The sequence below is a fragment of the Bufo bufo genome, chromosome 7, assembly GCF_905171765.1.
Source record: "Bufo bufo chromosome 7, aBufBuf1.1, whole genome shotgun sequence".
Lineage (NCBI taxonomy): Eukaryota > Metazoa > Chordata > Amphibia > Anura > Bufonidae > Bufo > Bufo bufo.
In genome coordinates this window covers 26,978,686-27,006,379 of record NC_053395.1, presented here as the reverse complement: position 1 = coordinate 27,006,379, position 27,694 = coordinate 26,978,686, and the positions used below count along the sequence as shown (strand labels likewise).

The following is a 27,694-nucleotide window of genomic DNA, read 5'->3' as shown; positions in this document are numbered from 1 at the left end:
ATCCGGCGGTGAACTGTAGAATCCGGCATTGCGGGATCTAGCGAAATCCGACAGGCGGTCTTCTCTGCCGGAACAGCCTGCTCTGCTCCCACAGATGCGAACCTACCCTAAATTGGGTGAGTGCTTTGTGGGAGACGGTAAACCAGCGTATGCACATATATATATATCACAGGCTATATTATGTGACTAGGCAATATTTTTCCCCCATCAGCACATGGGCGGTTGCTCAGTAGCCCTGGAAGGAGGGCGGATTCCCTGTTATCAGTGCTACTTCATGTCTGCTGTGCCATTACGTACATTCTCTGAGCTGTCTGTGAGTATATAACATATTACGGTCGTTTTATTACTATGGGACACAGTTTTGCATTTATAACACCAGTCTATGGATCAGTGATATGCACGAAGGTGCGCGGCTGGTGCTCGGCCTTGTGTGTAGAACAGTTTAGCTTTATTGGATTACTAAGCAGTCCATGATTAAGTGTCTATAAGAAGCCATTATACGGAGCGCCTCGTAACGACGTTACTGCGCCATTACAATCTGCCGTTATGAGATTAGTTTGAGCTCCACTAGAATACGCTATTTATTAGCAGCCCACGCTTTGCATCTGCTTAATATCGTCCCGCGGTGCCATGCCGCTTTCATTGCCATTGCGTCAAACTGTCGGCGCAGTTGCATGAATCATTTCTATAAGGTATTAGGCTGCATTCACACGGCCATTTTCAGAACCAGTTAAAGTCTATGCGGCTGTTCACATGGCAGTTTTTTTTCCTAATGGTCAGTGAATAACAGCCATCATGTCCTCATTTTGGCCATTTTCACAGCCAGGCTGACCCAGTTTTAAGGACCCGTGCACCCGTCTAACAGCGGGTACACTATGGAAAAATAGGTTCAGTTGTGTCAACAGGGGTGCACCACCAATGAGGCCAGGTGAGGCGATCGCCTCAGGCAGCATCAGGTGGGGGCAAGAGAGGGGGGGGCAACGGAAGGGTCATGGGCAAGGAGCGCTTTCATTGTGGCAAAGGGGTTAGGTTAAGAAACTGGCATTGGCGGGGGGGCCGTGTTTCAGTTTTCGCCTCAGGCAGCAGAAAGGCTAGGTGCACCCCTGGGTGTCAATAGCACCAGGGATCCGGGTCTCACGTCCTGGATTCTTTGCTTGGTGCCCCGGATCTCTTGCCAGTGTCACTTTAAAATTTATTCGCAGAAAGTTGAAAACTGTGTCAAAATTTGGTATCTATGCTCTACTGTTCACAAGCGCAGGTTTACAGCGAAGGTTTACAGGAAGAGGCCCATAGCCTGCACCCCTGGACACCATACGGGAATAGGGTTAGGTATTTTACTCTTTTATGTGCATAGGGTTAAGGCACTTTTCCTGACGGTTCGATTACTTTCAGGGGCATAGGGGGACACTATGGGTGACTTCTACATGTCAAAGTTATTTTGGGGACACTTACTGTTGGGGGCATACTGCTTTACACTAAGGGGTACTCTGGCACTATTATTTTTGGGGCACTGTTAATGTATGAGGGTAATACCGGTTTATCACAGTGTGGTATTTTTTACCATAAGGGGCACTGAGCAGCACAGCGGGCACAGTATTAGGGGTAGCAGCAGGATGACACTGTTAGGGCTCATGCACATGACCGTAGTTCGCTGGTGATCACATTGCAGCCTGCAAACAGCGGGTCTGCAATATAAGGGCACCTTCTGTTTGTGCACCACATCACGGATGCGGACCCATTTACTTGAATGGGTCCACAATCTGAAAGGTACGGACCTGTGCCTCCGCAGCGCAGAAAAATTGAACGTGTTCAACGTGTTTTTGCGGTGCGGACTGATCACGGACCCATTCAAGTTGAATGGGTCTGCATCAGCCACATGGACAGCAATTTGCGGTCCCCAATGCACGGAACGGGCAGCACACATTCGTAGGACACCAGAATGGGGAGTTTGTGTTGAGAAGGTGGTGAGGATGCTGGAAAAGTAGGTAGTGTGAGGGGTAGCTCTCTTTCAGGGGTCACGCTCACAGATATCTTCACAGACAACCGGTTTTCAGGTCCAAATTCGTGCTTTATTTTTGCAGCAGCAAAACATAAACGATACAAAATAAACGCCTGCCCGTCTGGGCACTACCTAATACATCAACGGAATCCCTTACTCACCTACAGGATACAGTTCATATCTGAAATCAGGCCCGGGCTTTCTCAGCCAAACAGTCCACCAGCCCCCAGGCTGTGCCAATACGAGTACCGTTGGGGATTGTGGCCCAGCAGTCCTCCCGACTCTGACCTTGTGACCCTGTGTCACTGCGTCCCCCAAACTTCAGGCTGTGGCTGTCACCTAGCCTCGTGGCCCCTCAGCCTACCCGGCTGAGACCACTCAGAACCTCTGCAGGTCTCTGTTCCAAGATAACACTCTCCTGAGACTGACGCACTGGGAGGTGCTTTATGCCAGCATGATTAGAGCAGACCTCACCTGCGATCGGCGCTCAGGGCAAAGGGAACACCAATACTGGAAGGGTGTGGATTGGCAGATCCCACTACCAGACCTATCCACCAATCCAATTAAAATCCAGCCTAGAACACACCTTAAACAACATTGTCTCAGCAAACTACATGCTGCTGAGACTACTGCATTCTGGATTTTATTTATCCCACCCAGCTGAGGTACCTGAGTGGGATATACACCTTACCACAGTAGTCATAGATGGCAAACTCTGAAGACACAGGTCATGGCTGGAAGAAGCATCATGGCTGCCTGGACTGAATGAAGAAAGTGAGGAAAGAGAATGATGCCAAACAGATGTTTTAATATATGCAAATGAGCCTCTAGGAGCAATGGGCTCAGCTCTCTCTGCAATGGCAACGCCCCCGTTGCTCCTAAAGCCTTATTTGCATATATTAAAACATAATTTTTCTCAGCGATGCGGGCACATATGAACATGGGACCAACACAGATGCCTTCAGCTGCCAAGCGCACATGTAACAGGTCAGCCAGTGTCATAAGTACAAAACTGCTGACAGATGCCCTTTAAGCCTACCTCCCAACCGTCCCGTTTCAGGTGGGACAGTCCCGGATTTCAGTGGCTGTCCAGCTGTTCCGGTATGGGGGAGGTATGTCCCGCTTTCTGGTAGCTGTTGTCCCTGCTTTCAGAGGAAGCAGAGACAGTTGCCTGTGTATTATGATGAAGAAGAGAGCCTGTTTTATCACTCCTCCCCCCTGCCAGCTCTCCACACTTCTTGTCTGTGCGGGGTAGGGTTGCCACCCGCACGGGAAGGACCCGGACAGTCTGGGTTTGCAATCCTGTGCCCGGGTACAAGCCTTTCTCAGACCCGGGCACAGGATCAGCTGTGAATGATGGCGGCAGGGCACAGGGAGATGAGCTCTTCCATTGTGGAAGCGTTCATCTCCATAGTCATCTGTATCGCCGTCCTCAGGACAGCGATACAGACGGCTGTGCTGAGGCAGGGGAGGGAGAGGAGTCTCCCTCCCCTGTTCCTCTGATAGGCTGCAGGCACAAGGCCCGCAGCCTATCAGAGGCCGGTGCAGGCGGCGCGATGACGTGCAGAGGCCTGCATCGCATCGCTGGAGGTAAGTAAAAGTTTTTTTTGTTTTTTGTTTTTTTTTAGAGAAGAGAGGCACCTGAAATTGGCACATATGGGGGAAGGGGTGGAAAGAGGCACCTTATACTGGCACATATTGGGGAGGAGGAGAAATGAGGCACTTGAAACTGGCACATATGGGGGAAGGGGGGGAGGCACCTTATACTGGCTCATATTTGGGGGGGAGGAGAAAAGAGGCACTTGAAATTGGCACATATAGGGGAAGGGGTGGAAAGAGGCACCTTATACTGGCACATATTAGGGGGGGGGGGAATGAGGCACTTGAAACTGCCACATATGGGGGAAGGGGGGGGGAAAGAGGCACCTTATACTGGCACATATTGGGGGGAGAAAAATGAGGCACTTGATACTGGCACATGGGGGGGCATCTATGGGGGGCACTTCTTACTGGCACATTATTTGGGGGCTTCTACTGAGGCCACAAAGAAGGGGTATTTTATATGGGGGGGCTCTGCATTGTACTAGTATTATCAGGGGGTTTATCTGTTTCTGCAGTATAGTATTGGGGAGCACAGCGGCACAGTATTGGTAGGATGATTTGTCCAGAAGATGGGAGGATGATGGAAAAGTAGTAAACTAAGATTATTTTTTTGTTGTCAAACTGCAGAGACGAAAAATGGCGACAAAATGATGGTCTGATCTGAAGGTCCGAAAGGAGAATATGAGGAAAGAGAACATCTACATCAAAGGAGACGTCACTGGATGTAAGAGGTATGGGGAGCTGTATTTCTGTAGTGACGGGATCAGGGGCGTAACGATAGCGGTGCGACAGCGACCGGGGGTGGAGGCGGGATATGGGCGTGGTTGGATGCGGGACATGGGCGTGGCTGGAGGTGGGACATGGGCGTGGCTGGGGCAGGGCATGGGTGGGGCCTGGAAGGGGGCCCTCCCTCCCTTTTGTTCGGGTTTGGCTTGAAGAAAAGGTGGCAACCCTAGTGCAGGGGGCGAGCCGGCCGTCAGCCTCGACTCCGCCTCCTCCACAGACCAGAGCAGCCGATGTCCTGCTGCTGCTGCTAGGAACAAGGCAAGTATGTGGTGTTTATTTATTTTTTTACTTTCTGTGAGGGGCACATGACCAGGGCCGTCTTTAATATTGATTGGACCCTGGGCAAAAATTTACTTGGGCCCCCTGGATCCCGCCTTCCCACACCTTAGGCAATCACGCCCTCCACCACAACACACACACACAAAATTCACACCCCTGGTAGAGTACAGTGAATGACTGTAAATACTTCTAGTTCTGAAGACTTCAGCGGCTCAGGATCAGTGCTCTGTGCAGCTGGGCTCAGGCTGGAAGTGGGCATCGCCCTGCAGGAAGGAGACCAGGACTCGTCTCACCCTAGTGTTACAGTGCACCCCAGCACCCCACAGTATGCAGTATAGCACCCTATAGTATACAGCACCACACAGTATGCAGTTTAGCACCCCACACTATACAGTACCCCACAGTATAGAGTAGAGCAGTATAGCACCCCACACTATACAGTACCCCACAGTATAGAGTAGAGCAGTATAGCACCCCACACTATACAGTACCCCACAGTATATAGTAGAGCAGTATAGCACCCCACACTATACAGTACCCCACAGTATATAGTAGAGCAGTATAGCACCCCACACTATACAGTACCCCACAGTATATAGTAGAGCAGTATAGCAGCCCACAGTATACAGCACCTCACAGTATACAACACCTCACTGTATACAGCACCCCAAACTATACACGATACAGCCCCCCACACTATACAGTACAGCAGTATAGCCCCCCACACTATACAGGCCCCCCCCCCACACTATACAGGCCCCCACCCCACACTATACAGGGCCCCCCCCCCACAGTATACAGGCCCCCCCCCACAGTATACAGGCCCCCACACAGTATACAGCCCACCACACAGTATACAGTCCCACACAGTATACAGCCCCACCCCCACAGTATACAGGCCCCCACACAGTATACAGCCCACCACACAGTATACAGCCCCCCCCCACAGTATACAGGCCCCCACACAGTATACAGCCCACCACACAGTATACAGCCCACCACACAGTATACAGCCCACCACACAGTATACAGCCCCCACACAGTATACAGCCCCCCACAGTATACAGCCCCCCCACAGTATACAGCCCACCACACAGTATACAGCCCACCACACAGTATACAGCCCACCACACAGTATACAGCCCACCACACAGTATACAGCCCCCACACAGTATACAGCCCACCACACAGTATACAGCCCACCACACAGTATACAGCCCACCACACAGTATACAGCCCCCCACAGTATACAGGCCCCCACACAGTATACAGCACCCCACTATACAGTAGTTTACAGTATATTAACATAACAGCCCCTGTCACCTTTTGTGATGTAATCTTCACACAAAAAAGCTCCACAGTTAACTTCTGCAACACTCCTGGTAGGACCTGTGATGACCTCATAGCCATGTGACCAGTAATTGTTATGTTACTGGTCACATGGTGATGATGTCATTAAGGTCCTGATCACAACTTTAAAACACAGTCCGATCATGATGCCTGGACTCAATGTCGGCAGGCATGGCAGCACCCCCTGTGTAGCTGACAGCTTGACACCCGGGGCAGTAGCTAGCAGGGCTCAAGAGGCAGCTGCCTTGGGCCCCCCAGGAGCAACTGGGCCCGGAGCAGCTGCCCCTTTTGCCCCTTGGTAAAGACGGCCCTGCACATGACTGGACATATTACTGGGGGCACAGCTAGACATATTTTTGGGGGCACAGCTGGGCATATTACTCGGGTCACAGCTGGACATATTACTGGGGGTACAGATGGGCATATTACTGGGGGCACATAACAGGGCATATTACTGGGGGCACATAACAGGGCATATTACTGGGGCACAGCTGGGCATATTACTAGGGGCACATAACAGGGCATCTTACTGGGGGCACATAACAGGGCATATTACTTGGGGCACAGCTGGGCATAATTCTGTTAGGGGGCCCATAAATGGGCATATTACTGGGGGCACATCTGGGCATATTAATGGAGGCACATAACTGGGCATATTACTGGGGGCACAGCTCGGCATAATTAAGTGAGGGGGCACAATGTTGGCATAAATACTGTTCGGTGGCATGAAGGTGGAATAATTACTATGTGGGGCCATTAAGAGGACAGGTGGAGATTAGGTGCATAGTTATGTTTTGGGCGGAGTTATAGGCGTGGCCTAGTGCCAAAAATATTTGCCGCGGCACACTTTGTGCGCTGCACGATGTGTCCATTTTGTTCATTTAGAAAGTTGGCAGGTATGCCTTTAAGGGGTCATCACTCTGTATGGGGACATTTTACTGTGTGGGGGTACTTAACGGGAATCTGTCAGCTCCAAAACGCCCCTTAACTAGAGTAAGTGGTGTGTATGTAAATGACGCTGAGTAATTTTTATCTTAATACTCCCTTACTTTCTGACGCACAAACCTGCAGTAGAGTACATTGAGAGGACTCCTGGGCTCATGCACATAATGGAGAGGACTCAAGGAGGAGTCCTCTCAATTCATTTTACTACTGGTTTGTGGGAGCACAACGTCAGAATGCAAGTGAGTGTGAAGATAACAATTACATAATCAGATTCAGCGTCACTTACATGATACACTGCTTACTCTAGTTTGGGGGTTGTTTTTGGCGCCTCTACATAACTTCGAAGGATTCATCGCCAGTACAGGGCTTTATTAAGACCGGCGTCTAAAATGCCGGTCTTAATAAATGTGCCCTATAGTGTATTTAGCGTAATCTAATGATTGCTTGTTATAGTTCCCTATGGGAAAAATATATATATATATTTCTAAAAATATAGAAAAAAATTATTGTTGTAATCGTACTGACTTGGAGAATGAAATTAACAGGTCAATTTACCATATAGGAAACGCTGTAAAAACAAAACCCATAAAACTGTGGAATTGTTTTTTTATTTATAATTCCACCCCATTTGGAATTTTTTTTCCTGCTTCCCACTGCATTGTATGCAACCATAAATGGTATCATTAGAAAGAACAACTTGTTCTGCAAATAATCAAACAAAGAAATGGAAAAATAAAAAAGTTATGGCTTTGGAAAGGATGGGAGTAAAAAACAAAAGCGAAAAAACAGAAAATTGACCGGTCTTGAAGGAGTCATCTCATACATTAGTGGATCTGTAGGATATGCCATCAATATCAGATAGGCATGGGTCACACATCTAGGACCAGCAACTATCTCCAGAACAGTAGAGGCATGCGCATTCACATTTAGGGAAGTTCAGGAAATACCCGTTTGCAAATGGTAAGTGCACCCTGCATACATGGCCACCTCTCCATTCACCACTATGGGACTGCTGGAAACTGCCGCGCCAGTGCTCAACTATTTTCTGAACTTCCACAGAAGTGAATGGAGGGTGGTCATGCTTGAATGGTGGGCTCTTCTTCACTTTGGGGGCCTGTTCTGGAGATAGGAGTGGAACCCAGAGGTGGGAGATAAGACAACCTTTTTAAGGGGGTATCATACTGTGGGGGGGCACTTATGGGGGCATCATACTGTATTGGGGCACTTACAGGGGCACTTATGGGGGCATCGTACTGTATTGGGGCACTTATGGGGGCATAATACTGTATTGGGCAACTTATGGGGGCATCATATTGTATTAGGGGACTTATGGGGGGCATCATACTGTATTGGGACACTTATGGGGGCATAATACTGTATTGGGGCACTTATGGGGGGCATAATACTGTATTGGGGCACCTATGGGGGGCATAATACTGTATTGGGGCACCTATGGGGACATCATACTGTATTGGGGCACTTATGGGGGGCATCATACTGTATTGGGGCATCATACTATTTTGCGGCACTTATGGGGCCACCATACTGTTTTGGGGCACCTATGGGGGCATCATACTGTATTGGGGCACTTATGGGGGCATCATACTGTATTGGGGCACTTATGGGGGCATCATACTGTATTGGGGGCACTTATGGGGGCATCATACTGTATTGCGGCACTTATGGGGGGGCAACATACTGTATTGGGGCACTTATGGGGGCATCATACTGTGTGAAGGGCACTAGTGGGGCATTATTAACTTCTAAGGGACACTAAGGGGACTGTGCACAATTAGGCGTATATAGGTAGGCATCGGTCAGGGTTTTCCCTTCTTGGGTCTTTGAAAAGTTGGGAGGTAAACATATATTAATGGTAAACATAATTTTCATAAAATACTACCATAGTCCTAATTGATGGTGGCAGCCAAGATAACAGCTCTATACCTATTAGGGCCCATCATCTGCAGACCTAGGGAGTCCATAATAACATTATATTAATAATATATCGTGCATTTAATCACTAGGAGCAGAAGACATAGATATGACAGAGAACACAACATTTCAGCACATGCGGCCTCCACTCTCGGGGCTGCCTGGTGCAGACAAATCATTTTCTAGTGGGAACTAAGCTTCTTAGTCACCTGTTTCACCCGGACTTATTACGCGGGTGCGCAGCGTCTCCTGGTAACGGAAGCTCTGGAAAGCCGGAAGTGGATTTGAATGACAGTTTACGAGGAGAGTGACCTCCTGATGAGGGTAATTAACCCTTCCAGCGGGATTACAGTCATGTGACGGCCGTCATTTCTGTGTATATCGGAGGACTCTGGGGCCAGGTGAGCGGCACCGTGCACTGACAAAACACTGGTGCCCTTGGAGGAATGTGGGGGAAGGAACTACAAGTCCCAGCATTCCCTGAGATATCTATTTAATAATACATGCTGTGATTTGTAGTTCTGCAACATCTGGCTAGGCTTCAGGGGTGTGTATCACCCTCTTCAGGTGCAGGGGGCACCACTGTCCATAGTGTTCACAGGGGCCCCATTGTTTGACAGCTTTCAGCTTGCCCTCCTTATTTTCCTGTTTTAGCAGTAATAGCTTTTACCGGGGGGGAAGAGGCGTCCTTGACCAGGGAGGGGCGGCCCTGGAAGGGGCGTCCTTGTCCGGGGAGGGGGGCCCTGGAAGGGGCGCCCTTGTCCGGGGAGGGGGGCCCTGGAAGGGGCGCCCTTGTCCGGGGAGGGGGGCCCTGGAAGGGGCGCCCTTGTCCGGGGAGGGGGGCCCTGGAAGGGGCGCCCTTGTCCGGGGAGGGGGGCCCTGGAAGGGGCGCCCTTGTCCGGGGAGGGGGGGCCCTGGAAGGGGCGCCCTTGTCCGGGGAGGGGGGCCCTGGAAGGGGCGCCCTTGTCCGGGGAGGGGGGCCCTGTCAGGTCCCCAGCGATCACACATTGATTGCCTAAGGCCCCATCCACACGACCATATGGGCCCTGTGCCTGTGTTGTGGACTACAAACAGCGGGTCTGTGAACTCCCTATAGCGGGTGCGAACCCATTGACTTGAATGTTGTATCTTTTGCAGAGCGGAGGCACGGACCAAAAGATTGGACATGTATCTTTTGCCGCATCTTGACAGTCAAGTCAATGTGTGCGCACTTGTGATGCGTAGTCCACACGGCCGGCCGCTGTTTGCAGTCCACATCACGGGCACAACGGCCGTAGGGTCGTGTGAATGGACCCAGATGTTCATGTTCCTGGAGAACCCCTTTAAGAACACTGTATCCATAATGACACAATCTGAAGCCATTTTCTCCTCTCTCGTCTGTTCACAGTCATGGCTATAAAGATCTTCTTTCCGACCTCCTGCTCAGCAGCAGAGAATGGACTCCTCATCGGACGCTGGATGGAGGAGCACCGGTCCGCCGTCATCCTGGCCACGCTGCACTTTCCATTCATTCCTGCCATTGTGAGGACGCACCTGAGCCAACTGGAACGGGCAACGGGCATGAGCCTCTCCGTCCTGGGGACCTGGAGCCATAGTAAAGCAGAGGCTGACGACAAGATGGAAAACTTCCTGGGGGAGCTGAGCACCATCTTTAAGCACCAGCCCTGGCTGCGGATGGCGAGGGAGTCCACCAGCAAGTTCTGGGACTGTCGGATTGAAAGACTGGAGGATGACACCACGGAGGACGTGGTCTTGGTCTACTATGATCAGAGCAAGGTCATGTTGTCAGAGCTGCACTCTGCCTCTGAACACTCTGAGGTCGCTGCCATGTTTAATACAGTGGCCAAGAACCAGCTGCTCTTTGCCAACGATAAGTATGATGAGGGGTCGGTGAGGTTAACGCATTGGCAGTCTGAGGGCAAGGAGGCCAGTATTATTGTGGAGCTGGCAAAGCAAGCGTCTGTGCCGGTGTGTGCCGTCCTTTCATTTTTCGTCTCTCTGATCACCAGCATTTGTAGCCTCAGGTAAGCCACAAGGAGAAAACAATCTGATAGAAGTGCCATGTATTCCCCACTAGAGGGAGCTCACTGTGTATTTTGAACTGAATCATAAAACTGTATGCAGTGAGCTCCCTCTGCTGGTGGCAGCTAGAATTGTTTCATTTGACCATATGTGCAGGAGACTGGGAGCCCTACCTAAAAAAAAACAAGCTCTGACCTCTGTACAATATGTTATATAATGGATTATAGAGCCATAAACTTGGTACAGCTTTTAATATAAACATTATAATGCCTGAAACTGTCCTGTGGTGCGTGGGGGGCGTATAAAACCTAAATGACTTCCTGTACTGCGCTGTTATAGCACGCCGCATATGGCGCAGGCTTAGCAGCTGTGCCCACATCATCCACTGTGGTTGTCAGCTGTAGCAGCCAGTATCAAAGTTATAGGGGTATTCCAGTTATGTTCATTTATTCCTTATCCACAAGATAGGGGATAACTATTAGATCAGTGGGGGTCCTACTGCCGGGACCTCCACTGATCACGAGAAGAGGGACCCAGTTTGTTGCAGAGCCCCATAAAATGTTCTCAGGTATCTCAGGAACTCCCATAGAAATGAATGGGTTGGCGGTGCGCATTCCCGTCCGGCTGCTCTGTTCATTTCTGGGGTTCTCACATTGTACAGGAACCCCCCCCCCCCCCCGTTCTCATGATTGGTTTGGGTCCCAGAAGTAGGACCCCCACTGATCTAATACTTATCACCTATCTTGTTGATAGGGGATAACGTGATGAACCGGAATACCCCTTAAACGCCTAATCGTTACTAATTAACGAACACTGGAAAAAAAAAATAGCGAAATTTCAAAAAAAAAAATCTACCGCACCCTCCTCCAAAAATGGACTAAAAGTTATACAGCTCATCCCAGGAAATGACAATCCATCAAGTGGCTACATTGACAGAAACATAAAATGTTATAGCTTTTAAAAAAAAAAAAAATGTAATACTTACTGGGTTAAATGAATAACATGGAGTCTCGTTGTGTTACAGGGTCCTTAGCGGGAGGCCTCTTTCCTATCTGTGGAACAAGCTGTCTACCTATGAACAACTGGGGAGACGTCTGGAGGACCTACGTATGATCAGCGGTCCTCAGAGGGCTCAAGACCACCCAACGTTCATGAGGTATGAGCCGAGCATGTCCTCCTCCTGATGTGGTCACTTCTCACACGGCTCCTCTAATTCTTCTTGTCCTGATGATGACTTGTCATTTTTTGTTTTGTAGGAAGGCCAACATTGTCTTGTCGCTGATTCTAGACATCGGACTTGGGATCTTCCTTATGTCCTGGCTGTATCGGGGGAACCACATAGGTCAGCTGGCTGACACCCTCATGCCTGTGGCAGATGTGAGTGTATCCCATACTAGGACGTCTAGGGTGGGGGGCGTCTTATATCTGTATAGTAATTTATTTTGTCTTCTCCACAGCGGGTGGCTTTGGAACTTCAAGGTCTGCTGCAGTGGTTGATGGGAGCCCCGGCCGGGCTGAAAATGAACCGGGCGCTGGACGAAGTCTTGGGGCGATTCTTTATGTACCATATCCACCTCTGGATTAGTAAGTTGCATTTAAGGCTCTGGTATTGCATAGCAGAAGTGTAAGCACAGCAAATTGAAAAGGCGCCATCTTCCCTGGCAGATCCTCCAAGTTTCTTCTGTGTCCCCCACTGTTGACATATGGCAATTGCCATACAGTCATCTACGCAATGCCCTCTCCTCCTGCTTCCTGCCGACACAGAAGAATGTCCTTAAAAGGAGCATTCCAGTTAGAACAAGTGGTCCCCTATCCACTAGATGGAAGATAACGGATCCGTGGGGGTCTCAGATCATGAGAATGGGAGCCTATGTTACCTGTTTGAATGGCGTGGTGGTCCAGCCTTTGCATAGCTGTTCCATTCAAAGTAGTAGGACTGCCAGTAATATTCGAGAGCTGATCTCCAGTGGAACCATAGGGATGAATGAGCAGCAGTGCACATGCTCGACCTTCTACTTTATTCTTATGGGGGCACAGGACTCCTGTTCTTGTGATTGGTGGGGGTCCCAGCAGTCATACCCCCAATGGATAGGGAATAACTTTTTCTAACCAGAAAATCCCTTTAGGAACGAATTATGCCAACTGGAAGCTGGATTTTAAAGGGGTTTTCTCATCTCAGACAATAGGGGCATATCGCTAGGATATGCCCCCATTGTCTTATAGGTGCGGATCCCACCGCTGGGACCCGCCCCGAAAGTGAAGGAGAGCGCACTGCGCATGCGCAGCCGCCCCTCCATTCATTTCTATGGGGCCGCCGAAAATACCCGAGCGCTGGCTCGGCTATTGCCATCTGCCCCATAGAAATAAATAGGAACATGGGCCGCGCATGCGCGGCACGCTCCCAATCACTTTTATGGGAGAGGCGGGGATTAGCGCTGGTGGTGGACCGACGCCAGGAAATCTGGGGTCCTCCAGGCACAGCGCTCCCCCCTCTGTTTTCCATATATGCCCCCATTGTCTAAGATGGGAATACCCCTTTAATATCCAAGTAAAGTGGAAAGTAAATGATGAGGGTTAGAGTTCCATTCCATGTAATTCATTGCATCTTCGCTCCAATACCTAACCCCTGTTTACTGCCTGCAGGTTACATCCGCCTGATGTCTCCATTCATTGAGGTTATCCTGTGGTACATCGGACTGTCGGCTTGTCTCGGGCTGTCCGTGGCTCTCTCTATTCTGTCCGATATCATTGCGCTCCTCACCTTCCACATATATTGCTTCTACGTGTACGGGGCCAGGTAAGCAAACCACCTACAAATCGCAGCCGCAATGAACCACATTCTTCTCTATGGCTCTTGCACCAATGCATGGGATTCAAAGGGGCATCATATTCCATGTAATATCAAAAGTTTTCTGAGCGCCTTTCTTTTCACTGCTCTTTTCTCATCTGACAGACTGTACTGCCTGAAGATGCATGGGCTGTCTTCCCTCTGGCGTTTGTTTCGTGGTAAAAAGTGGAATGTCCTGCGACAGAGAGTGGACTCGTGCTCCTATGACTTGGATCAGGTAATGCAGCCTGTGCATGCAATCCCTCAGGACTGCCAGCAGAGGGCAGAGTAGCAGTGCATGTGTGTAGGCTCTGTGTGACTAAAATGAATGGTAAACCCCCAGTCGTACACTCCACGGTGTGAAATATCAGTAGACCAGTGGAGCGCAGGTTTAGAGGTTATAATCCTTTTTTAAAGCCATAGGACTGTGTTTGCATTGCTTTTCAGCCTCTAGATGTAGATAAAAAGGCTTTCATTCCCTGAAAGCAATCAGGAATCTTGAAAAATCTTGAGAAAATGAAACTCACTAGGGGAGATCTACTAAGCTAAATGCACCAGATAAACTGCCCTTTGTTCTTTGCATCACATTTATTATGTGTTTTAGACTTTTTTTTTTTTTTACTTCTGCAGCTATTTCTCGGGACCCTGCTGTTCACAATCCTGCTCTTTCTACTGCCGACCACTGCCCTTTATTACCTCGTTTTTACCCTGGTATGTACTGATTGCTACCGCAAAATATGGCCCACGGGCCTGCTTGTTGATGACTACAGGTGGGGTCGTTGCTTAATTCTCTTTTATGACTGCTAGAGTCACGGTTAATGGAAGTTCAGCCCTTGTCGCTGTGTTATACATGGAAGTTGCTGACTGTTTTACAAATTGCAAAGGGTGAAAAGACACAAACTTTCCAAACAGGATTCAGCATTCTCTCGTTTCCACATGCATTTTTCCCCCCACTGCATGTGGATAGGGTTTTGAAAACTTGTAAAGTTCTGCATGTGGAATCCGCACAGCAAATCCACCATGTCTGACCATGGCCTCAACTCTCATTCATTATAAGCAGAGGGTGACCGCTCACTCGCCACTTACGCATGTGATATCGTCTCCTAGGGGTTAATTCACACTGTGTTTGCAGCACCTGGAAAACTCCTAGACTATATGTTCATCACATCCATAGGCCTCCCCATTCACCTGAATGAGACCAAGAGGGCTCTGTCAGTGTGGTATAGGTCTATATCCTTTTTGTTTTTCTTTTGCTGTATATAAGAGTGTAGTCGACTATACTATTCTATACAGAGTCAACCAGTAAAAAAAAAAAAAATGCCACTTTTTGCCTGTGCAGTTCAATACGTCGCAGGTCTGCCTGGTATATATTGGGAAATCCTCCTCATATATACCTCCAGCATACATTACAAACACAACATAAGTGCCCGCCGCGTAAAAGGAATCTGTCGCCAGAATCTTGGACTATTATCAGCAGTATTGGGCTACTTTCACACCTGCGTTCGGTGCGGATCCGCACCGATAATGCAAACGCTTGTATCCGTTCAGAACGGATCCGTTTGCATTATTCTTTCAAAAAAAGTCTAAGTCAAAACGGATCTGTCCTGACTTACTTTGAAAGTCAGTGGTGGACGGATCTGTTTTCAATGGCACCATATTGTGTCAGTGAAAACGGATCCGTCCCCATTGACTTGCATTGTAAGTGAGGACGGATCCGTTTGGCTCCGCATCGTCAGGCGGACACCATAACGCTGCAAGCAGCTTTTTGCTGTCCGCCTCCAGAGCGGAACGGAGGCGGAACGGAGCCAAACTGATGCATTCTGAACGGATCCTTATCCATTCTGAATTCATTGGGGCTGAACTGATCCGTTTTGGGCCGCTTGTAAGAGCCCTGAAATGGATCTCACAAGCGGACCCAGAAACGCCAGTGTGAAAGTAGCCTTACATGAGTAGTACAGTGGATGAGGACTAGGTAAATTATTAAACGAACTACTCATCTAGTGCCTGACTTCGATGCACAGAGACAGGACAGCCATTGTCCTCTTTCCCTGCCTTCTCTACATCGCTGCAGGGCCCCCGTCATCAGTCTTCTTGACGCGTCTTTCTGCTGCCTGCCGCTGCATGAGCTTGTGTTCCTGGCACCTATAGTTAAGAGAGCCAATGATGGCACTAAAAGAAGTGTGCACAACCTGCAGCCCGGGGGACACATGTGGCCTTAAATACCATTCTGTACGGCCCCCAACCATTTAGTAAAAGACTGATATGTCTATGTTTTCCCATTGGATGGGAGTCCTGGAAATGTAAGAAGACATTTATGGTATATACTGTATGTTTGATATGCAGTACTACAGTTGGTAATACCCCCTTTGGGTTGGTTAAATGTGACAAAGTAGGCCCCAAACAGAAAAGGTTGTGCACCCCTGGTTCAACCGAGTATGGACTGCTTGGGGTCCACTATACCCAGCTGCCGCTAGTTCAGGGATGGGCAACCTGCGGCCCTCCAGCTGTTGTAAAACTACAAATCCCATCATGCCCTGCTGTAGGCTGATAGCTGTAGGCAGACTGGGCATACTGGGATTTGTAGTTTTACAACAGCTGGAGAGCCGCGGTTTGCCCATCCCTGTGCTAGTTAAAGGGGTTGTCCCAGGACATAATCTTCCCTTCACTCATTTACCATGTCTGAGAATTTCTGGCTCCGATGCTCCCCTGTGCCCTGCGCTGCATCGTGCAGTGCAAGGGCTTTTTCTTTATTACTGGTGACGTACCGGGCATCACATGGGCATAGCAGTGAGCCCGGTGACATCACCGGCACTAATGGGCGGTCTTTAGCGCTGCCTCAGGCTGTTTTACAGACGTCACTGGGATCACTGCTAGGCGGAAGCCTCCATCTAGCAGACTGAGAAAAAGCCGGGTACGTCACTGAGCCCTAGGCACCCCAGTCCGACACCCGCTGTCAGCGCTTAAAGCTGCTCTGACATACGTAGTCAGGACTGTGGTGCTTGCACACAGGATTCCTGTAGATTACAAGTTCTGACTGTGTATTTCAGAGCAGCTTTGAGCTGAGGAAATGTTTAAAAAAAAATTGCGTTCTGAGCTCTTATCTGAAGTACCACCCATGTAGTCCTGCCGATAACAATCGGTCCAAGATCGCGGTGACAGTTTCCCTTTTAATCGTCTTGACATTAGAACAGGTATGTAAATATTAGATTTGTAAAGCCTGATTGTATTTAATTATATGTGGTCCTGGCAGCAATGATGGTGGCACGGATCCTAGCTGCAAATATTTACCCAGTGATGCCGTCCTTTACATAGGAAGGTGCCCAGCGAGGAATTGAAAATGTACCCTAAAAGACACAGGTTCTCGCTGGTCTATGTTTAATCTACTATTACCAAATATTACAGGAGTAAGTTTTCATAAAAAAAAAAAATATTGACATAAATTAGATTTTGCTTTGTATTCCAGATAGTTTAAGGGGTTGTGCAGCCAGTACATATTGATGGCCTATCCTCAGGATTACAGATGGGGAGGGGAGGGGGGGGGTCTGACTCCCGGCTCCCCCGCTCATTAGCTGTGCACGTCGTCTCGGAAGTCTCAGCGGCACGGTGTAAGGCCTCATGCACACGACCGTTGTTTTATTCTGTGTCCGTTGTTCCGTTTTTCGTGATTTTCTGCTAATGCACCGTTTGTCATCCGCGTCCGTGATCCGTGGTTCCAGTCCGTCAAAAAAATATAACCTGTCCTATTTTTTTCACGGAAAACGGTTCGCGGACCCATTCAAGTCAATGGGACCGTGAAAAAAGCTCGGAGGCACACAAGATTGTCGTCTGCGTCCGTTTTTTTCCTATCATTTGCATGGCAAACTTGGCTTAGACTGTTTTTTAATTTCCTTTATGTCTGGTGGTCCTCCAAAAATCAAGGAAGACACACGGAAACAAAAACGGAAACGGATCACGGAACAACGGAACCCCATTTTGCGGAACGGAACTCAACAACGGTCGTGTGCATGAGGCCTAACTATAAATGCTTGTACTATTCACTTGAATGAGACAAGCACTTGTAATTACACTGCGAGTGAGACGACGAGCAGTGTAATCTTGAAGAGGAAGCAGCTCGCGTATGAGCGCTGCCTTCTCTTCAAACAGCTGATCGGTGGGGTTCCGGGAGTCCGACCCCAACTTATTACAGATCAGTGGGAGTCCGACCCTCACTGATCTGTAATCTTTATGATAGGCCATCAGTATGTACTGGCTGCACAACCCTTTAAGTACCAATTGGTTACTGTCTAGCTCGGCTCCATTAGGGCAAGCCTGTGACCAATGACTCCAGCGTAGGCTACTTTCACACTTGCGTTGTTAATTTCCGTATTGAGATCCGGCAGAGGATCTCAATACCGGAATTAAATGGATCCGTTTTGATTTTGCAAATCAGGATGCATCAGTTCTGTTGGGATGCGGTTGTGTGAAATTAAAACTGAAAAAAAACATCCGTCACTAAATGCATCGAAAGTCAATGGGTGACAGATCCGGTTATTTAGGCTCCTAAAAAAACTGATCCATCACCATTGACTTGCATTGTTTTCAGTGCTGGATCTGTTTTTATGACCGGACACAAAACCGCAACTTGCCGCATTTTTATGTCCGGTCACATCCTGATGCATCCTGAACGGAGCTCTTTCCATTCAGAATGCATGAGGAACAAACGGAAACGTTTTTTTCCAGTATTGAGAGCCTCTGCCGGATCTCAATATTGGAAAACAACAACGCGAGGGTGAAAGTAGCCTAAGCTGCATTATTTACTACAAGTCTCAGGTACTCTAAAAACCACCTCCTGTCTCATCATAGGCTCAGGTTGCTGCTTTGTTCCCACCCCTATGTTTTACACTGCACTGCTGATTATTTAGATAGAAGGCAGTGCATATTTCCATCGTAATATTGCCAGAAAGGCGATGCATGGAAAAAGGAATGAAAGCACCAGCAAGTCAAAGATCATCAGGTAATTGTCAAAAAATGACTGTGGCAAATAAACCTGTGTGAAGCTATATTTGCACGTGGCAGATTAGTTGCAAAAATGTCTGTGACTGTCCCATTAATCTGGGGCTTGCAGAAATCCATGCCGCAGAAACAACCTCATGCAAACGTACGGAATAGATTTTCAATAGCAGACATTTCTGCACCAAATCTGCCCAATTTGAATATACCCTTAGACCAGTGATGGCGAACCTTTTACAGACCGAGTGCCCAAACTGTAGCCCAAAACCCACTTATTTATCACAAAGTGCCAACACAGCAATTTAACCTGAATACTACAGTCCAGTCTAGTATATCTTCCATGTACTTTATCACTTAGCTATAATAGCTGCCTACATACAATGCGCTGCCTGCGCTGTTCATAGTGCGCCATGTGCAGATGAATGGCAGGGAAAGTATAAGGCATATTGGTACACCATAGACTTTTTCCAGGGTGCGGGTGCTCACAGAGAGGGCTCTGCATGCCGCCTCTGGCACCCGTGCCATAGGTTCGCCAACACTGGCCTAGACTGTGCTCTGCTAAAATAGGAATGTAAAACTATGTACAGAGTAGGGTTGTTGCGGGTATCGAAATTTCGATACCCAATCGATACTTTTGTCCCGGTATCGATACGATACTGGGATTTCCATTTTTTCGATACTGGCCTTCGCTGCTGCGCAGTCTAGTATCACAGAACATGAGCGCGCTGCTGTCAGCATGCTCATGTTCCCTCAGCAGCACAGGGGAGAAGGAAGCAGTCTCTCCCTCCCCCTGTGCCGCTGCTGCCACCAATGAGGAGAGAGGGGCGGGCGCACTGCGCCACCAATGACAGAATGACCTTTTTTATGGGTCCGGACTTAAGTTAGCAGGACATGGAGAGCGGCGCCCAGGGATCTCCCTGCACCTACTATTATTCCTGGGCGCCGCTCCGTTCGCCCGCTGTGCCCCAGTTACAGTCTCCTGCTCCGTATACTAGATACTACTATTGGAGCAATGGGGAGGAAACATCAGCTTCTCTCCTGGGCGGTCCGAGAAGGAACGCCCAGGATAGAAGCTGATGTCTCCTCCCCATCGCTCCGATAGTAGTAATTAGCATACGGAGCAGGAGACTATTTACTGCTCCTCCGCCCTCATTGACAGCCACTCCCCCTATCCCCATGATTATTAGGGCCAGGAATCTCACCCTTCCCTGTAATCTTGTGTCTGTGAAGTACCGATAGTTTCCACTCAACAGAAGCGCAATACATCTGCCTCTGCTTCCCCAGTAGATATCTACTGCCCATGCGCTGATGCAAACCACTGCACGTGTGCAAGATTGCAGGGTTAGATTAATAGATTTAATAGGCTCCATTCACACGTCCGCAACGTGTTTTGCGGATCCATGGAGCCGCAAAACCCGGAAAGCGGCTATGTGCGTTCCGCATTTTGCGGACCACACATTGCCGGCACTAATAGAATATGCCTGTTCTTGTCCGCAGTTGCGGACAAGAATAGGACATGTTCTATTTTTTTGCGGAACGGAAGTGCGGACCCGCATAGGAATAAATGGGTCCGCAAAATGCGGAATGAAATTGCGGACGTGTGAATGGAGCCTAACTGCCGCTGATTTGCTGCCAGTACCCGCCTTCTGTATTAAAGGTTAATTATCATTGGTGGCGCAGTGCGCCCCCCTTCCCCCACTGGAACAGCACAGCTCCATACAACGGGTAGTGGTCGTGAACATTGCTGCAAATGCAAAACGGAGCAGCACCACAGTACCATTCACAGTCACTGTGCGGAGCTATGCTGAGCACAGCAGCCCAACAGCTGATTGTGGGGGCACCAGGAATCCTGATATTTATCACCTATCCATAGGCCAGCAATATTACAGTCCTGGAAATCCCCTTTAAACATATTTGGAAAAAAATGTATGTTTTAAAACTTAAAGGGTTTCTGTCAACAGAATTAACCCTATTAAGCTAGCTGACATTAGCGATGTGCTAATGTCAGCTGTACCTAACCTATTCCTACTTGTAGCTATGCCCCCGTTATGCCAGAAATCTAACTTTTTATAATATGCTAATTGTTCCTCCTTCTAGAGGCTCCGTTCTCCCACCTCTGGACGCGCCCCACGGCACTTGATTGACAGGGCAAGGCAGCCTTGGTCTCCTCCTGCCGTCCTTTACTCACTGCGCCTGCGCCGAACACTGAACGGGACGGTGCAGGCGCGAGATACATGGTCGACTCGGCCGGCAGGAGGAGACCAGGGCTGCCTGGTCCCATCAATCAAGGGCAGCGGGGCGCGTCCAGAGGTGGGAGAACGGAGCTTCTAGGAGCAGGATGTGCATGTGCAGCCGCCCTCAATTCATTTATATGGGGCCGCCGAAAATAGAAGAGCACTGGCTTGGCTATTTCCGTCGGGCCCATAGAAGTGAATGGGAGCGGTGGCCGGTCATGCGCGGTGCACTCCCATTCACTTCTATGGTGAGAGCACTTGATGGTGGCCGGACCAGAGTCCTCCAGCCACCACTGTGGCCCGCTCCGTTCTCGATCCGCACCTATCAGACAATGGGGGCATATCACTAGATACCCTTTGTCTCAGAAGTGATAGATCCTTAAAGAGGACCTTTCACCGCTCCTGACAGGTCTGTTTTAATAGCTTCATGCATTCTCCATGTAATACCAATTCTGGAGCATCTATTCTTATGGCGCTATGTTGTGCCATTCCTTTATTTTTTCTACTAGAAGTGATAAATGAATTGCTAGCAGTCTGCAGTGAGGGTACAGAGGGGCGGTAACCAGTAGGGGGTGTGTACCTGCACAGTCTGAAAAGGGCAGCACTGATTGGATAAAGTGACTCTGTGCAGGTACACACCCCCTACTGGTTACCGCCCCTCTGTACCCTTACTGCAGACTGCTAGCAATTCATTCAAAACTTTTAGTAGAAGTTGTTGGGGTACTACTGCTGGAACCCACACCAATCAAAAGAACAGGGACCCCATACTCCTCGGAGCACCCATAGCCTGTGCCCTGCCGCTCCATTCATAACTATAGACTTTCCGGAGATAGCTGTGTACAGCGCTCAGCTGTTTCTGGAACTCCCATGGAGATGAGTGGTGCAGCAGTTTCCATGCCCAACCTGCCACTCCATTAATTTCAGGGGGCTCAGAGGGATAAAGGGTACCCGTTCTCAAGATCAGTGCCCCCCCCCCCCCCACACTACTAGTTATGCCGTCTCCTATGGATACAATATCCCATGAAGGAGTCTGCACTATGACACTGACTGATAGATGGTCTAACGGGAAGTTCTAGAGTTCAGTCACACCAGTATCTGTCACCAGGGCGAGGTGTTCAGTGACTGGTGTGCGATTAGATCACGTATATTCTGCCTTCACTACAAAAAAAAAAAAAGGAAGTTACTGCGTAATAAAAATATAACTGCACTGTATGTATAAAAAGTTTTATTACAAAAGTCCCGTCTCTAAGGAGTTGGAATAGGCAATAATTTCACTCCCTGATTGGCAAGTTTGGGGGGTCGGCGGCCACAATGTACAGCATACTTGTCCTTTAATAAATCGCCAGTTCCTTACTGCCCGGTACATTTTATTTCTTGCTTTATTCTTCTAACAGCTTCGGCTCGTCATGATTGTGGTGCAAGGCGTGATCCAGATGACCATAGATCTCCTCAGCACCCTCCCTTTCTATGCACTTTTACTGCGCCTGTGTCGCTCCTACAGATTAGCTGGTGAGTTTCTGCAGTTTTATTTAGCTGACGGAGATAATGTACATCTACAAAGCGTGCAGTGGGGCAGACTGACTAAGGCTACGTTCACGCTCGTGTTTGGCGCGGATCCGTCACGGATCTGCACAGACGGATCCGTTCAGATAATACAACCGTCTGCATCCGTTCAGAACGGATCCGTTTGTATTATCTTTAACATAGCCAAGACGGATCAGTCATGAACACCATTGAAAGTCAATGGGGGACGGATCCGTTTTCTATTGTGCCAGATTGTATCCTAGAAAACGGATCCGTCCCCATTGACTTACATTGTGTGTCAGGACGGATCCGTTTGGCTCAGTTTCGTCAGACGGACACCAAAACGCTGCAGGCAGCCTCCAGAGCGGAATGGAGACGGAACGGAGGCAAAACTGATGCATTCTGAGCGGATCCTTTTCCATTCAGAATGCATTAGGGCCAATTCCGTTTTGGACCGCGTGTGAGAGCCCTGAACGGATCTCACAAACGGAAAGCCAAAACGCCAGTGGAAAAGTAGCCTAATACTTAAAAGGGTTATCCGATATCTAAAATATCCCCTGCTCCCAATGCCCAGGGCTCTTGCAAGGATTATACTTACCTGCTCCCCGGCACCCGCGTCGCTCCGGATCCCTGCATGGCCGCCGCTGCATCTTCCCGTCGCTCAGATCAAAACATCCGGCGAATTGGGGGGAGGGGCAGCCAATAGCAGGCCACGACAGGGAAGAGCCCCCTTGAGGCTGGTGCCTTGTATTAACATGGTCTACATGATAAATGCTATTTGAAGTGATACAATCCCTTTAAGCCACACCCCTTTACTGTTGGCCAAGCCCCTATCCTGTTAAGCCACGGCCTTTGTCTTACGAGAATGTGTATCGTGGTCTGACAACTGGACTAATGGCACTGTCTTAACTTTTTTTTTTCAGCGGGTGTCAAATTTCAGATGCTGGAGCAAAAAAGCGGAAAACCTCTAAGACTGTTGATGCAGGTAAAGTGTGGACTTCTCTATCCGGCGCCACCTTGTTAAAATATGCATAGTAATTTTTTTTTATTTTTTTTACCATAACTAAGGGTTAAAACACTAATCTATCTGAATCAGACTCTACACATGTAGATGAGATCCAGCAGGGATCTGCACGGTGAGTGGGACGGAAGCGTTTTCTTGACGGGATGCCAGGCAGACCAGTGATTTGCCCTTTGACAGTTAAAGGGGTTGTCCAGGATGATAAAAAGATGGCTGCTTTCTTCCAAAAACAGCGCTACACCTTTTAATAGGCAGTGACTGGTATTGCATCTAAGCTCCTTTGACCTCAGTGGGGCTTAGCTGCAGTACCAGACACAACCCATGGACAGGTGTGGTGCAACCATGTTTTTCTAATCCTAGATAGCCCTTTTAACATGGCCGACAAAGGATAACTGTCAAACAGTTAGTAAAAGCATCTGTTATTTGACAGTGTTCTATTTTTTAGGACCCCCCTCATGCCAACTACGGCACGGGAGCCCTCTTAGTGCGTCTGAGCAGCCGAAAGGATCTCTCATGCAATGCCACTGGTGACTTAGGCTACTTTCACATCCACGTTTTCCTTTCCGCTATTGAGATCCATCATAGGATCTCAAAGGTGGAGGAAAACACTTCAAGGGGTCATCCAAGACCTATAATGCTCCACCTATATGCCCGGGCCCCTCACACAAATAGTTCTCACCTCGCTCCCCTGCACCCGCGTCGCTTCGCCTCCCTAGCATCGCGGGTGACGCTAATGAGGCTGGTTTCAGTCGCGGCCTGCTATTGGCTGCCCCCATCCCCCTCCCTGATGCCGAATGTTTTCATACGCGCAATGGGGAGATGCAGCGCTGGCATCATAAGCGACGCGGGTGCCGGGGAGCGAGGTAAGTGCTATCTGTGTGAGTAATGGGGGGACATTATAGGCCTTTCAGTTTCGTCCCAATTCATTGTCAATAGGGAAAAAACTGAACGTAACGGAGTGCACCAGAATGCATTCACATGACGCACACAAAAACGTTTTTGAGTGCGTCATGGGATACTGATCAAGACGGATCCACCATGAAACACAATGTAAGTCAATGGTGTCAGATAAGTTTTTTTCGGACATGAAAAAAATCGGATCCGGCACTCATTGACTTGCAATGGATTTAGTGACGGATCCGTCTTGTTCACTTGGGATATAATACAACCGGATCCGTTCTGAAACGGATCCAGGCGTTTGTTTTATATACCAGATGCGTTTTTGCTGAACCCATGGCGAATCCAGCAAAAACACAGGTGTGAAAGTAGCCTAAGTTGGCATGCAGGGTGGGGATACATTTGGCAGACTGGTATAAATTGGATTTTTATGTCTCTTCTCTTTTTGCCATAGATCAACCCATTACCCTATGGACAGGTGCTGCAAACCTACAGGCTGCCTTCCAGGAGATGCTACCCCAAGGATTCCTGGGGTTCCTTATGCAAAAAATTGTTCATTGGAGAAGTGATCTACCCCTGGAAGCAGAAGAAGAATAAAGAGGATTAAGAGAGACGATCTGTGACTGGAGAGTCCCTGGTGATAAGGCTCAATTGGGGACATTTATCACATGCTTTACGCCACTATTATGGTGTAAAAAAACACTGCAAATTATAGCTCACGCACGATTTGGAGAATCATTTGAAACATTTCACTTCTCTTGCCACTTTCAAAAATGGCTTGATAGATGTAGGCCTCGTTCACATTTTTGTGTCCGTTTGATGTCTTTGAAGGATCCATCTTTGGTCCATGTGTCCGTTTTTTTACCCTCCGTTTGTCATCTGTATTCCACAGACCCTGATCTGCTGAAAATTAATTTCCAAAGCATCTCCTATGAGTGGTAAGTGAAAAAACGGATCAAACAAGGATGCCATCAGAATGAGTGTTTTTTTTTATTGACCCATGGATGTGTTTGGTCCGCATCACGGACCAAAACGGTGCGTGTCTGTGATTTTTATACTGACCCGCGGTCAGTAAAAAAAATACTGATGTGTGAACAAACGCATTAAAATCAATGGGTACGTGTGCTGTCCATGGAAAACGTGGATAACACGCGTCGGTGAAAAACGGAAATGGGAATGAGGCCTCGCTATCATTTACTCCAGGAACTGTCGTAAATGACAATTCACATCTATGCTGGCCTGGTGTAGATTTGCATTTTTTTGCGCACAGATTGCCTGAGATGCGCCACATTTATTAAAAAGCCTGCCTGACGGTCTTTATACTAAAGCTGGTGTAATGCCAGTGTCGGTATATCCGCCATGGCTTGTGCCATGCCTCTTGCTGCATTTTCTAGTGCACATTTATATTAGATTTCTGTTTAAAGGGTGTCTGTCAGCAGAATGTGATCCCGCCTGCCTGGTCCTGTCAATCAAAGTGCAGAGAGAGCAGAGCCTCTCGGTGTAATGGCAACGCCCCCGTTGCTCCTAGAGGCTAATTTGCATATATTAAAACATCATTTTTCTCAGCAATGCGGGCACATATGAACATGGGACCAACACAGATGCACATGTAGCAGGTCAGCCAGTTTCATAGGTACAAATCTGCTGACAGATGCCCTTTAATAGCAAAACTCCATGCCTCCATCCCTTAAACAGCGCTTTCCTTATCCGTGGGTCTGTATTGGAAATTGCAGCTTAGTCACTTTCACTAGAATGTGGCTGTGCCGCAATACCAGACACAGCCTATGGATAAAAGTGGCGCTGTTTCAGGGAAGAAGCAGACTTTTTTTTTCTTTTTTAATCATACAACTCCTTTTGACAGATCATGGCAGCTATATACACGTTCCACTGCAGTAAGAGAGACCTACGGGTTACATTAATGTAACTAAGTCTGTAGTTACAGGTAAAGTATTATTTTTCAAGGAGATAATGAGGCCAAAGTGAAGGGTTAATAAGTGCCATAAGGCCGATCGCTGACAAAGGTGTAAGGGACGTCGTCCCCTCTGCCGACAGGTCTGTTTTAGTAACTACTTGTAGTCACCATGAAACACTTCTGGAGCATCTTCTCTGATAACTCTGTGTTATTCCGTTCCTCTATTATTCCTCATAGATTTTAATGAATAAATTGACACCCAGACATTACTGTTCTCGATAAGGGGATGAACCCATACACCGTCTGGTACCGTCACCACCGACTGGACAGTGTCAGGCTGTGCAGGTACACCCCTTGCCCCCCCATTTGGTAATAACCACTGGTCAGTTTATTCATACATTTCTAGGAGGAAGAGGACAAAGCAGAGTTGTAAAGAGAAGAGGTTCCAAAATTGTTATTAACATGGGGGAATATAATGAATTAATAAAACACGTGTCAGGGGAGGTTATTCGGATTTTATGTATATTACAACATGTAACTCTCTAATATATATTATGTTTCAATTTCTCACCATTTTCAAAATTGCCGACACCTTTTATACTGTCAGACCGATTATTTGGTCTTGTTCCTGAGTGAAAGGACCCTTACATTCAGCGACTGAGAGCCTGTTCTGCTCATGGCTACCGATGCAGAGCTCGTTACAGTGTGTCAGCGATCTCTTTTTGCAAGTTTTTGTGCGCCCGTGCGAAAAAATATTGTCGCATGGGCATTTTTGCACTGTGCGGCACATAGCAGTGTCAAGGGTATGGCGAGGTCTCGCTGCAGCCGGGACTGCGGCCCCGACACATTTACCAATATTTACCAGTTATAATTGTTGGCAAAAAACGACTCCAGTCAGGGGCTGGTCTAGTTTTGCCATGCGCACAGACTGCTGAAGAGGTGTGTAATTTACGACGAGGCACATTTTTCGCCAGCAAAGGCAGGGCAAAAGGGGAGTAAAAGAGTGCTGTAAAAAAAACTGTCTTTGTAATTGACCCCCAATGACACCGGGCCGGCACCCCTATAGAAATGTCTATTCTTGTCCGCTATTGCGGGCAAGAATAGGACATGTTCTATTTTTTTCGGGAACCGCGGACTGGAAGATCGGGGCCGTGTACCGGAAATGCGGCTGTCCGCATCTCTTCCTGCTCCATTGAAAATGAATGGGTCCGGATCCGTTCCGCAACGTTGTGGAACGGATCCGGACCCATTCTATGGACGTGTGAATAGACCCTTAGGATGGATTTTTCCAGCCTCTGATCACACTTCAGTTACGTGATCAGTTATTTCGATCAGTTAGGCCTCATTCACACATATGTGGATTTTCCCGGACTAC

General features: G+C 48.4%; 1 protein-coding gene across 2 annotated transcripts; it reads left to right on the top strand.

The window, feature by feature from the left end:
- Nucleotides 1-267: 267 nt before the first annotated feature.
- On the top strand, nucleotides 268-25,984 carry PIGQ (phosphatidylinositol glycan anchor biosynthesis class Q). 2 transcript variants are annotated; one of them, XM_040440647.1, is made up of 11 exons: nucleotides 268-313; nucleotides 10,281-10,917; nucleotides 11,940-12,071; nucleotides 12,172-12,292; nucleotides 12,373-12,499; nucleotides 13,559-13,712; nucleotides 13,869-13,980; nucleotides 14,373-14,453; nucleotides 22,360-22,474; nucleotides 23,413-23,474; nucleotides 24,862-25,984. In XM_040440647.1, the coding sequence occupies exons 2-11, from the start codon at nucleotides 10,283-10,285 to the stop codon at nucleotides 25,012-25,014; spliced, it is 1,692 nt and encodes a 563-aa protein (XP_040296581.1). In that variant the 5' UTR covers nucleotides 268-313; nucleotides 10,281-10,282; the 3' UTR covers nucleotides 25,015-25,984. The 2 variants fall into 2 exon arrangements, with proteins under 2 accessions (XP_040296581.1, XP_040296580.1); XM_040440646.1 differs by lacking the exon at nucleotides 268-313 and adding an exon at nucleotides 8,992-9,294.
- Nucleotides 25,985-27,694: the final 1,710 nt, after the last annotated feature.